Source organism: Vicia villosa, unplaced genomic scaffold (genome assembly GCF_029867415.1).
Source record: "Vicia villosa cultivar HV-30 ecotype Madison, WI unplaced genomic scaffold, Vvil1.0 ctg.000733F_1_1, whole genome shotgun sequence".
NCBI lineage: Eukaryota > Viridiplantae > Streptophyta > Magnoliopsida > Fabales > Fabaceae > Vicia > Vicia villosa.
Window position 1 is genome coordinate 17,581 of NW_026705329.1, and position 13,291 is coordinate 30,871.

At 28.6% G+C, this 13,291-nt stretch overlaps 1 protein-coding gene across 1 annotated transcript; it reads left to right on the forward strand.

The window, feature by feature from the left end:
• The first annotated feature begins 4,623 nt into the window (after window positions 1-4,623).
• Window positions 4,624-6,734, forward strand: LOC131630781 (transcription factor bHLH80-like). Its single transcript, XM_058901525.1, has 5 exons — window positions 4,624-5,143; window positions 5,730-5,852; window positions 5,954-6,019; window positions 6,204-6,272; window positions 6,359-6,734. Exons 1-5 carry the CDS (start codon window positions 4,883-4,885, stop codon window positions 6,404-6,406), a joined length of 567 nt encoding a protein of 188 aa, XP_058757508.1. The 5' UTR covers window positions 4,624-4,882; the 3' UTR covers window positions 6,407-6,734.
• The last annotated feature ends 6,557 nt before the right edge of the window (window positions 6,735-13,291 follow it).

Genomic DNA, 13,291 nt, shown 5'->3' on the forward strand with positions numbered 1-13,291 from the left:
TTGTAATGTCATTGTGTTTTTATTTTAAAGATTTATTTAAAAAATATACTAAATTGTTTTGAAATTTTTATCAATTATAAGAGTAATATAAGTATATTTTTGTTGTTATAAAACTATAAAAAAAAATCATGTAAATATCTTTTCTCATTCATAGTTAAAATAACTATTTTTATATTTTATTTTAATTGGACTACAAAAATATTAAAAAGTAATATTAAATTTTATAATTAAAGTTAATGAGTTATTATAATCATTAAATAGAATATGAAAGGGATAATTATAAGAAATCTCATAATAATATATGGAATGTGTTTTATAATATAGTATGATTATATTTAATATTTGTTTAGAGAATTTATAAAAAAAAAAATTATTGGATAATATATACAATTTAATTTTTAGGTCCTTATTATTTTTAGGATGACAAATATCAACTGTACATTAAAAATAATTAAATATAAAATTGAGATTAATTTATTAAATGCATTTGTCTCTTAATAAATAGTATAATAGAATATGAATAATAATAAAACTAACACATTAATTTTGACAAAATGACTTTTTAATTCACTTGCAGCAAACGTAATAATAAAGTGAGACATGCACAATAATAAAATGTGGTAATAGGTCAAAATATCTTAGAAGTTTTGATTGTAACATATAAATATACTTAATATAAATCTACTTAATATAAAATATAATAGAATTAAAATTGAAGAAACACTGAAATAAGAAATGATTTGCTGCAAATAAATTTAAATCGTATTTAACCATTTTTATTTCTTCTCTATACTTAATATAAATCTACTTAACATAAAATAAAATAGAATTATATGGAAGTTATTTACAGTTTTTAATATATTTTAACGAAATTTTTATTTTATTTTTATTTTGACATAAATAAGTTATTTCTCATATTCATGTTTGTACTTAGTGCTCGACTATTTCAATTGTAATGAGAATACATATTTAATTAATAAAAATGAGAGATTTGAATAGATTAATAATAAAAATTACTAATACAAAAACTATATTAATAAAAAAATATGGTTTTTTTTATGTATATATTAGAATTAATTAATAAAGTTTTGTGAGAATGACACATAAGTTAAATTTGAAATATATAAGAGAGGTTTTTTTTAATTATATTTTAGAAGTGATAAATATAAATGTAAATTGTAGTTATATTTTTATTTCTTCTCTATTATAAAATATATATATATATATATATATATATATATATATATATATATATATATATATATTAGCTAAATATTATATTATTATTTATTATTTATGTTATTATTATTAATGGTGAGTCAATATTATATTATAATTATTATTATTATTATATTTATTATTATTATTTATTTTAATTGTAGGGACAAAATAGTAAATAGGAGTATTAGGGTTTTACCAAGAGTTGCTATCATGATGACACGTGGCTAAGGTTGCCATCATGACAACCTTGGATTTATATATAAGATATATATTATACATAACGCTATAAACGAGTATCCATTAAACAATTTGAAGTCAATGCTCAAGTACCATCTCTAAAATTAAATATTCATAACGGTCAAACTTATTATGTTAATATTTTTTTTCTTTTAACTTCACCGATTAATATAGGTGTAACTTGTTATAAGCATGTTAAAAAATCAAATAAGTCAAAGAAAAAGTGATTTTGGCGTTGGTGTTACTGATTACTACCAATATCATTGTTCGTCTTTTTCAAAATTTTAGTCGTTGTAACTGGTTAGAGATTTTATGTAACCAATTACAGGTTCGAGATTCGTTTTTTTTTTTGTCATTTGCCTTATGTAACTTGTGTCTCAATCCACTTGTAATTGTTGTAGAAATGCCTCGGAGATAATTTTATCAATGTGAATGAAAATATTCTCACCCTTAGTTACCTTCTCTCATTAATCCTCTCTCTCTCTCTCTCTCTCTCTCTCTCTCTCTCCATGTTAAAACAAACCCTCAATTTTCACCAACCAAGTGATTTCAAGTTCTAACATTTGGCATCAAGAGTCTGATTCGATCCATCAAACACCTAGTGTGCAACATGGATTATGTCTCCAATAAAAGAATTCCTACAAATCTATTCGTCCTTAAAGCGAAGAATTTCGACAAATGGTGCAAGCAAGTGAATGTGTTGTTTGGCTACCAAGATGTTCTTGAAGTGATCAAGAACGAAGTGAGTCCTCTTGTCGAAGGTGCAACAGATGCACAATGAGCAACGCATAAGGAAGAGAAGAAGAAAGATTACAAAGGCGCTATTGTTGATCCTTCAATGTGTGGATGGTGACAACTTTGAGAAAGTTGGTAATTGCAAATCGTCAAAGCAAGCGTGAGAAATCTTGGAAAAGATATATGCATGGTCTGACAAGGCGAAGGTGGTAATGTTACAAACTCACAAACGTCAACTCGAATTAATTCAAATGGAGGAAAAGGAGACAATCAACGATTACGTGATGGGAATCACTCAATTGGTGGACCAAATAAAGTCATGTGGAGAAACTGTTATAGAGAAGAATGATATATCAAAATCTTGCATTCTTTGACGACAAGATTTGATAATATTGTGGTGGCGATTGAGGAATCGAAGGATCTTGCGACGAAAAGCAAAAAAGAGCTTCAAAGCTCTCTTGAGGCTCATGAGCAAAGGATGGAGGAGATAAATATCGACAAGAAAAAGGCGGAGATCGCTTTGTAAATTCGGTTCAATGAGAAAAACAAGAAATCGAAAGAAAAATGGCCTATGAAGAGTAAAAGAAATTTTCAAAGAATAATAATTAAGGTTGAAATCATACAATTTTTCGAAAGGAGACAAACCTTATGGGACAGATGGTGGGATTCTACTAATATCATGAACAATAGTAAGAACTGCTTCATCCTATAACTCATTAGGATCTGAACTATAAGTAAAAGGGAACGAGCAGTCTCAACAATGTGATGATGTTTTCTTTCAACAACTTCATTATGTTGAGGAGTATCAGTACAAGATGTCTAGTGAATAGTATCGTCATATGCAAGTAATTCAGAGAATTTATTAGATGTATATTCACCAACTACGTCACAACAGAAGCACTTAATAACAATATTATGTTGCGTTTTAACCATTGCACAAAACATATGATAAATATCAAAAAATTCATAATAGAAATCCTTATTTTTTCTAAAATCAAATTACATTATAAATAATAAAATAGAACAATTTCAAAAAATTCCATACAAACATTTCAAATATTTTAAATAATAAATACAAATCAAAATATTAGTCACATATTTAATTTTCTAAATTATCAAAAATAAATAATAATGTTTGTACATAATGAAATAAGCGGAGCGGATTTGGGGTGGGTACTAGTGTCCCCATTACTTGACTCGTCCTCATATTTTGTAATTGAAAAAAACCCAAACTCAGTTTAAGCGGGTTTTTTTTATCGACTTCAATGCGGGTTTTGGTGGATAATTGCGGGTAGAGATTTTGCTACCATGCCTAAATTGGACTTCCTTCAATCTTTTCTCTCCAACTTTCTCCTTTACTAATTTCTTTCTGTCTCATATATTTCATCTCTCTTCTTTAATTTATAATTTTTTTATTTATTTTTTCTTTTCCCTCATATTTATTTTATGTGAAAGAAAAAGAAAAAAAAAGAAGGAGAGGATCCAAAATGAACTTTTTAATACCATATTATTAAAAAATAGATTTTAGAATTTATAATATAATGACAAAAATATATAGAATAAAGATTATAATAGAGTTTAAATATTAGATAATATAAAAAGACTAAATTACTTTTACTAATATATAAAATTAAATAACACTAATAATATTATCTAATAAATATTATCCTCCAATTAAATTTAAGAGCATTCAAAATGTATTCAAAATGTTTATATTAAATTTTGTTATATTTAAAAATTATTAAAATTTATCCGTGGTAAAATTAAAAAGTAATGTTTTAAAAATTGGACCAAAGATTAAACCGGTAAGACTTTTTGTTCAAAGTTCATTTGATTCAACCGATTAAACATATAATTGATTATTGAAAAATTAATTATATAAAACTAAATTTTATAAATAAATTATATATTCATATGTTCACAAATTAATAAAATAAATATTTTAAAAATCTATTAAAAATTTAATATTATAAAATTATTGGTAGACATAATTATACTATATAATATTACACTTAAATAACTTATAAATTTGTGTTGTTCTTTTATATTATAGAAGAGTTTCTTTTTATTGAAAAAAATGTTATAAATATTGATGTTAAAATATTAATAATTTTCAATTTTTTATGTTAAAAAATATTAAAATTGGCCAAGTATTTCTCTGAATCCGACGGAAGGTGTTACAAAACTAATTTCTATTCTTTACTCCAGTTTAATCCTTTTTTTTTATTTTACTCCTGTTTTAACCTCCTAACGTTTTTGAAAGCCAACGGAATCGAAATCATTTTCAGTTCTCAGTTGTATTTAATGGGTTCAGTCTGATTTTTAAAACACTCAGTTGTATTTAATGGGTTCAGTCTGATTTTTAAAATATTGTTAAAAAAAAAGTGAAAATGCTCCCGGAGGAATTGTCGGCGCGTGGAGACGTGTGTCTCTTTCATTCCAGAAAGCACACAAGTGCGTAACATTTGTGCGGCTAAGATTTGAAATGAAAAAAAGAATAAAAAATATGCAAATTGGAGAAGAAGAAAACGGCGGTGAGGACAAAACCAAAAGTGCGTGGTTATCTATCTTATCCCAAACCCAACAACACCAAATACAAATACAAAAAAATAGTTTTGCTCCAACAGAGGGAACAAAAACACAATCAACAATCTAATTATCATTTTATTATTATTATTATTACTCAGCGATGCAACCGACTTCTGGTGGCGGTGGCTTGAAGCGTTTCCGATCAACTCCGGCGAGTTGGATAGAATCGTTTATTCTGAAAGAAGAAGAGGAAGACGAAAATCAACAACAAGATAATTTCAGTTTCACTCAACTGCTTTCCAATAACGCTGCTGCTGGTCCTTCAACTTCCGATTCTCAACCATATTTGCCTGATTACTACCAATACTCTTCACCGCATACTTCCGCCGCCGCCAATGTTAGTAACAATACTTTCACACAGGTACTTCTATTTCTTACCATAAGTTTTCAATTATCCGTTTTGTTTATATGTAATTCTATTTGTTAATTGAATAAACCATCTATGTAGTTATGAATAATCCTAACTGGGCACAGTTTTGTTTAGAGATGTCGGTTGCTACAGAATTTTAGAAGCTAAATTAGAGACAATTATAGACTAAATTGATGTTTCATTCTTTGTTAGTTTTAGTCCACCATATAATTGTGAGCTTTCGCAGTTTCAAATTTAGTCTCCCAAATTTGAGAAATGTCAATTGAGTCATTTTCCTAAAATAAGAATGACAATTTGAATGTTCTATGTTTGTCTTAATGCAGCAAAATGTATTCAAATATTCAAGACATTGAGACAGGGCGACCAAGAAAAACACATTAGAATCACTTATAAGGAGGATTGACAATACGAAAAGATAATCAAATAGTTACAGAAAGATGATAGGAATTAAATTGTTTGATATGTATAAACAAACCAGTACTTAGTAAGCAAAAAATTTGGTTTTTCTTGCTGTTCCTTATTGGGAAAATTTTTGAGTAAAACTGAATTGACATGTTTTGTATTTTTTGTGTATAAGGGAGTTGAGGATAGTGATAATGCACTGGACCTGAAAATGGACAAAATTTTAGAGGATTCGGTTCCTTGCAAGATTCGGGCAAAGCGTGGCTGTGCTACACATCCAAGGAGTATTGCTGAAAGGGTAACTGTTTTTACTTGTCATAATGCTAATACTAATTTGGGATTTGCTTAGTCCAAATTATGTGAACTTTTTCTGCTTTTGGGTCTCTTGTTATTGTGTAGGTTCGGAGGACTCGGATTAGCGACCGCATAAGAAAACTTCAAGAACTTGTGCCAAACATGGATAAGGTTTTACTTTTCATCATCTTAAACCACTATGACATGTTTGTTATAGTGCTTTATTAAGTTGTTTATCCAAACATTTGAATTGGAAGCAGTTATGAAATGCCTCTAGTGCTTAGTTTCTCGTTTCATTTTCGCGGGTAGATTAGTTTGTAACTATTTAATGTACCAATTTCTTTTGTTCTTATAGCAAACAAACACTGCAGAGATGTTAGATGAGGCAGTAGCTTATGTCAAGTTTCTACAAAATCAAATTGAGGTACACATTTTGTGAGCGCCCAAACTTATGCTTGTGATTCTATATGTTATGGACTAATCTTTCATGAATTGATTGATACATTACAGGAACTATCAGAACAACAACAGAGGTGTACGTGCACGATTCATGAGTAAATTGGTGATCTTGTCATATAGTACCTGGTTGTTTCCCTATTCTCGAGTTACCAGATTTTTTGATGTTCTAATGAAGATTAACCATGCCTCGGCGATGCAGAAGACTAAGGTTGTGTCACATTCTTGAGCAACAAGTAAATATTGGGGGTGCTATTATCAATTTCATGAGGAATCCACTTTAAATGTAGTTCTTTCTGGTGTGTTATAATTGTATAGTTATAGTGTTGTATAATAACTTTTACACAAATCTGCTAAACTTACTAGCTCATTGAGCTTCTTTTTGCTGAGATATCATTAATCATATGTGAGATTCCTCACCTGATCAAAAGATTATGTGAACTGGCTCTATAGATATAAAACTTTGCATTAGGGTTTTTGGATTTTTTTTTTAATAATGCCCTCTCTATCTATACTAGTTCTATTGTAGTCTACATGTATATATATTTTTGTGGCATGGGAATATTGATTTCACTTGGCATATATTAAATTAAAAGAAATTCATATACATGTACACATTCAGAATTAAATGATGTAGTAATTAAATGTGCTCCTAGTAATGAATGTTCACATTTCAGAATTATAAAAATTCATGCAAAAAACCAAAAATAAAAAGTGTGATAAGATGTTTTTAACTTCGTCGGTTGTCCCGTTAAGTTTAATCATTCAGTTAAGTCAATTCAGTTGATAGGTGTGCAGAGACATCAGTTACAGCGGCGTAGATTCGAATATGCGACATTTTACTCCCGTTAAATTTAATCGTTCAGTTAAGTCAATTCAGTTGATAGCTGGGCAGAGAAATTAGTTACAGCAGCGTGGATTCGAATATGCGACATCTTACTTGGTCAATAAATTTCAACCCCAACTTGATAAATTTTTTTTTACTTCTTTGGTTATGGTCAAATATGCCATCTTAATTCCTTAATTCACTTATCTATAATTTAACAATGTTAATCCAATTCTCTGCTATAATCATAAAAGTCATATCTATCTTGCAAATGATTTGAAACACTTATTTGGAAACAATATTAATGTTGAAAAAAAAAATTCTCAATCAAAATTTTGAGCCCTTCCTCACTCTTATTCTAGAAATTGTCGGATAAAGTTATTCATGACTAAAGACATCTCTCAGTAAGTATAGTCTAAAGATTGATCTTAATCTTAAGATTTATTAATTTCATTGTAAAGGAATCAATAATTGGAAATTGTTTTCCAATGAATTTGAAAGACCATGGTAATTAATGAGACAATAGCATCTTAGAAGTTAAATTATGTTTTAGATGTTTTATTTTCTTTCCGTCAACCTAATACCATTACATACCAATACATAATCCTTCAGTTGAATCTAAAATTTTCAATAATATTATTGTGGTGTGAACTTTAAGCTTAACTAGTAAGAAACTCGTGCTACCGCACGGGTCCTGTCTGGATTCACATTACATGTTTACCAAATTATCATTTGTATAGTTTGAATTTATTTTTTAATTGGTTACCATTCACATAGTTATACATATAGGCTAATAATGTGTATTTACTTTTTAAGTATTGATCCGTGCAATAAACCGTACAATTGATTCTCTAATTTCAATTATATTAAACAGTAGCAAAAAGAAAGATTTAAAAGATGGACATTAAAATTAATAGTCCACAGCTGGTATCTCATATATACATTCACATCTGCCCGTGAATCCAAATGAGTTAACAAACTCCAGTTGAATTAAATGAGTTAATTCTAAAAATTTATTAAACCTAGATATTAGTCCATTTTTCTAAACCTAAAATGTATGACAACTTTCGTCAAATTTCAATTTTAAAACTTTCTTATTATATCATATTTATATCTTTTTACAACCTACAATGCATGACAGTTCTCGTTAAATTACAAACCTAAAACCTTCTTATTAGATCATAATTACATTTTTTACAAACATAAAATGTATAACAACACTCCGTCAAAATATAATAAACTATGTAAAATATAGTCATGCAAATTCAACATGAAGATTAAAATCAATATAACCTAACCTTCAATATCAATCTTAAAAATAATAATAAAAAAAACCAATCATATATAAATTTATGGTAAAATTTTATAAAAAAATTTATAATTTAACAAAACCAGAAAATATCATTAATTTTTTATTAAAACATGAGAACACACCAAAACTTTTTAAATTTAAAAGAGACACTACTTTCATGAATCAAATAAAATTAGCGATTAAAATTGTAATATAGTTTTTTATATTTCTAGATAAATCAAGTATTTTGGAAAAAAATAATTAAACCTATTTTAAATATTTTTTTTGTATCAATTTTTATTATGTTTAATTATATTTAATTATTTTTTAATGTAATGTCATTATTTTTTAAATTATGTTAATTAGATATGATTAGAGAAATGTGTATATTTGATTTATATTTTGAATTAACTAGTGTCTGACCCGTGCGTTCGCACGGGTACCCGTCGGTCTTGCGCATTCGGTTTTAGGGAAGTTAAATAGGATAGGAAAGATTAATAGATACGGGTAAGTTCATATAATAAGGTTAAATGTTTGAAATAGAATAAAAATATATGTTGGGCCTTATTGTTGGTTAAAATATGTAAGTTAATAGGACATTAGAATTCATTGGGCCTTAGATGGTAGCCTTGGGGGAAATTACCTAATTTTATTGGTGGACCTAATAGGATTAATAAGCCCACAAAAGAATCCTATTATTATTATTGTTACATAACGTTGCAATTACAAATAAAAGAAACGTTGGACTTCATAAGTATTAAACGTGTTGGCAATCAAAGGAAACGTTGTGTCTTCATAAGTCTATATTGGGCATTGTTGCTGTAAGAAACGCAGGGTTTGGTGTTAAGTTTGAAATATTTATATATATATATATATATATATATATATATATATATATATATATATATATATATATATATATATATATATATATATATATCAAGCTATTTAAGATTGTTTGTTACTTTTTTGAAAGGTGAAAAACTATGTATATTGATAAAATATAGTAATATAAAATTATCGCAGATAAGAGTCATTGAATGGAACTGTGGTGTTTGTTATGCTAATGTAATTAGAATTAATTTCTACCTTTTTATTATTTATGTATTTAGTATTTTTATTTAAAATTATTTTTAATTTAAGCTATAAAGTTATCTAAGATAATATATAAAAAATTAAAATATATTATTGATGTCAAACTATATTTTATTACATTTTGAAAACAAAGCATGTGTATCACATCAGTACCATGTGAACGTACGGATAATCCACCAATACCGTGTGAATGCACGGGTATTTATACCAATATTCGTGCGAACGCAGGAGTTTTAACTTTATATAAAATTACCATATATATATATATATATATATATATATATATATATAACCATAGTCCAAATTTTAATTAAAATAACATTAAACTTAATTCTTTTATTTTATTATTTTTTTGAACTTTTATGTAAAATTACGTTTCTATTGATTTTCAACAAATTTTAATTTTAAATTTTTGTTTGTCTCATTTATTAAACTTTATAAATCCTTTAATTATTACAACTCAATCAATCTTAAAAAATAAATATTTTTTTCTATTTTTCACAATTGATTTTTTTACAAATTTTGTGTTTAATAGTTTTTCTTAACAATAGAAGTTTTTAAAAACTTACAAATATCTTGTAGTCTATTTTTTTTCTTCATATTTTCAGTAATATTTTGATATTTTTAAATTTGTTTAAATTCTCATAACAAACTGGTGACATATTCGCGGTCCACACCAGAACCCGTGCGGGCACACGGGTTTTCCACCAGTGATGTACGAACGCACGAGTAACATACCATTAACGTGCATACGTACGAGTAACAGTTCAGTAACGTGCGAACGCACGGGTATCACACAAGTAACGTGTGAATGCATGAGTTATTTTTCTATTGATATTCAACTAATGATAAATTTTGGATATTTATTTGTCTAACTTATGTTTTATATGTAGGATATTTATTTTTCTATTGATATTCAACTAATGATAAATTTTGGATATTGATTGTTTTTGACACTTTCGTATTTTTATGTAATTATATCAATGTCTTTGAACGATAATTTTTTATTTTTGCTTTTCCACTTTAAAGCATATATGTTTTTTATTTTACATTAAATACTTCTTGATTTTAAATTAAATACAAACTCTTTTTGGTATACCCGGTCCAGCCCAAACTAGTACCCATGCGAACGCACGGGTATCCTACTAGTTTTACTAAAAATCTCTTATTGTTCAACTAACTTAGTTAGCATATACAACACTATATGTTAATAAGAATTTGCAAGCCGCGAGATCAAGTTATTCTACTCATTCTCAAACCCAAATTACTTCTCACTCATTCACTAACTTAGACATTGAAGTATTAACCTTGCAGGCACACCCCACTCCGTCACATCGAAAGCATACTCCACCGTACATGAATCTGACGTCTTTCCATCATTAACTATTTCTAATTCTTGAATGAAACAATTTTATTGCGTAAAATCAAATTTAAAATAATATCAATCATACAAAAATGAACCACGAAGATCTTATACAACACAATACTGTGTGTAATCCTTACAATATATAATACATGTCTAGTAACATGTTTTTTTTTTTGGAAAAGTCAAAAGTGAATTAAATAAAATAAAGAGCACAAGCAGTGCTAAAGAATACAATGCCAAACACTAATAAATGCCTCTACCATAATAACAATTATCCCCCTAACACCATAAAATTAAGCCTAATCAAAATACAATATTCAACTGCAGGAACACCAGAGTTGCAAAATATCTGATAACACCATTGAAATAGACTGCCACTAGCAACAGGTCCTACAATATACCTACCTAGATAAGCATCAAATTAAAAACAAGGAAAGGGACTACACCAGAAACAACAAACAACATAATCAGAAAGCTTGTAATTCTCTCTTCTGCAGGACTGGTGTCTGAACCGATGAAATTCTCGCTTTAACAACCATTTGTACAAAGCCAAACCCAAGGATTTTAGCACCATTGGGATAAAATAAAATTGATGCTGTTATTTTTTAATCTTAGCCACTTTCAGGACGTATCTTCACTTCTTCAAGCATTTTCTCCAAGCATAAATCGGTATTACGAAACCACTTTCTATTTCTTGTCTTCCAAATGCTCCAAATACAAGCGAACCAAACCACGGCTACACGATGAGAGTAGGTGTTCTCGATGCTTATCATTCCCATGAACTGATCAAAATACATTAAAACTGTTATTATGAAGAGCGGTTTTCACTCTGAACTAGCTACAAAGTTTACACCAAATACCTGAAAAAATTGGACATTCGAAAAAGATGCGACATCGTTTCTTCCTCTCCACAACCATTAACACATCGGATATTCTCTTGAATAATCACTCAACCACTAACTAAGTTAGTTTTGATGGCCACTCTATGTTGAAAAATTCTCCAAGCTAACAACGACACTCATGAGGGGACTAATTTATGCCAAGCTCTCACACAATTTTGATTAGGCTCAATAGATAACTTGGATATTAAGACTTTATAAGATTCCTTAATATTATATATGTTTGGATTCCCTTCCCACCACACCCTCTTATCTTTCACCCATATTTCAAGTCTACATTTTTTAATAAACTTAATAACTCATCTAAGGATTATCTTTCTTCCCCAGTCAAGTCTCTACTCCACTTCAAAGTCCATTTACACACTCCACTTTCCCTTCTTATGATCTCTCTGATCTTCTTTGATTTATCCAGGAACAAGATGCATAGGTTCCAAAAATTGACTTTTAGTTTCCTTTCACCTATCCACCAATTTCACTTAATTCTTATTTCATTTCTGTTGATGTCTTTATTGGTTGATTGGCATTTATGTTGGCTAAAATATAATAGCAGCAATGTGTAATAGAATGTATAAGTATTGCCAATATAAAAGAACAAAACAGGTACAAAAGCAAGATGTTATATGGAATGTCATGACTTCAACTCATGACATCGCGCCTGCAGAATTGGAACATGAAGATTCAGTCTGATACACAACAGATACTGAATATTCTATGGAATATTATGTAATCCTATATGGCGCAAATTTAAAGGTCAAAAGAATCAAGCTAAAATATTGAAGAATCAAATCAGAATATTTAAGATTCAGCAGTTTCTAATTTAGGAGATAAAATAGGAAACTTGTGATTGAAGACCTTTCTTTTAGCAGAAGATATCTGCTGATTTGTAACAGCTAGTAATGTTGCGATTGTGAGCCCAAGTCCAGTTGGAAATAGGTTATAAAAAGAAACCTTTGTAACCTAGTTTTGAAAGCAAACCGTGTATTGAAAAGATGTAGTCTTTAGGGTTTGTCAAGGTAGACCACCCAGGTTGTGGGATGGCTGCCATGTCCTTCTCGAAACCTGTAGGTAAGAGAAGTTTTTGTTCTCACTCGAAACCTGTAGGTAAGAGTTGAGTATTATGTTCTTGATTGAAGCTGTTAAGCAAGATCAAGTAAGGTTTTCTTATTAATTGTTTAAATAACTGTTACAGGGTTATAACAGTTAGATATCACTAGGGAGTGAGCAGAGGTTCTCTTGTCTTAGATGGAGTTCTAAGATAAAGGTTACATTAGGTAGTGACTAGGTAAACTAGAGGTTGTTTATCTGTAAACCAGAGGCTGTTTACATAAAATAGTACTACTGATAGTGAAATCTTCTTCATGGCTTGGTAGCCCCCAGAGTAGGTAGTTAGACCGAGCTGAGTTAACAACTCATTGTGTTATTTATCTTCTGCAATGTGTTATCTGTTAAGTCTTGGATGTTGTAACATCGTGTATAACATCAGGATCAGATTTAATAGCTTGTCCTATTA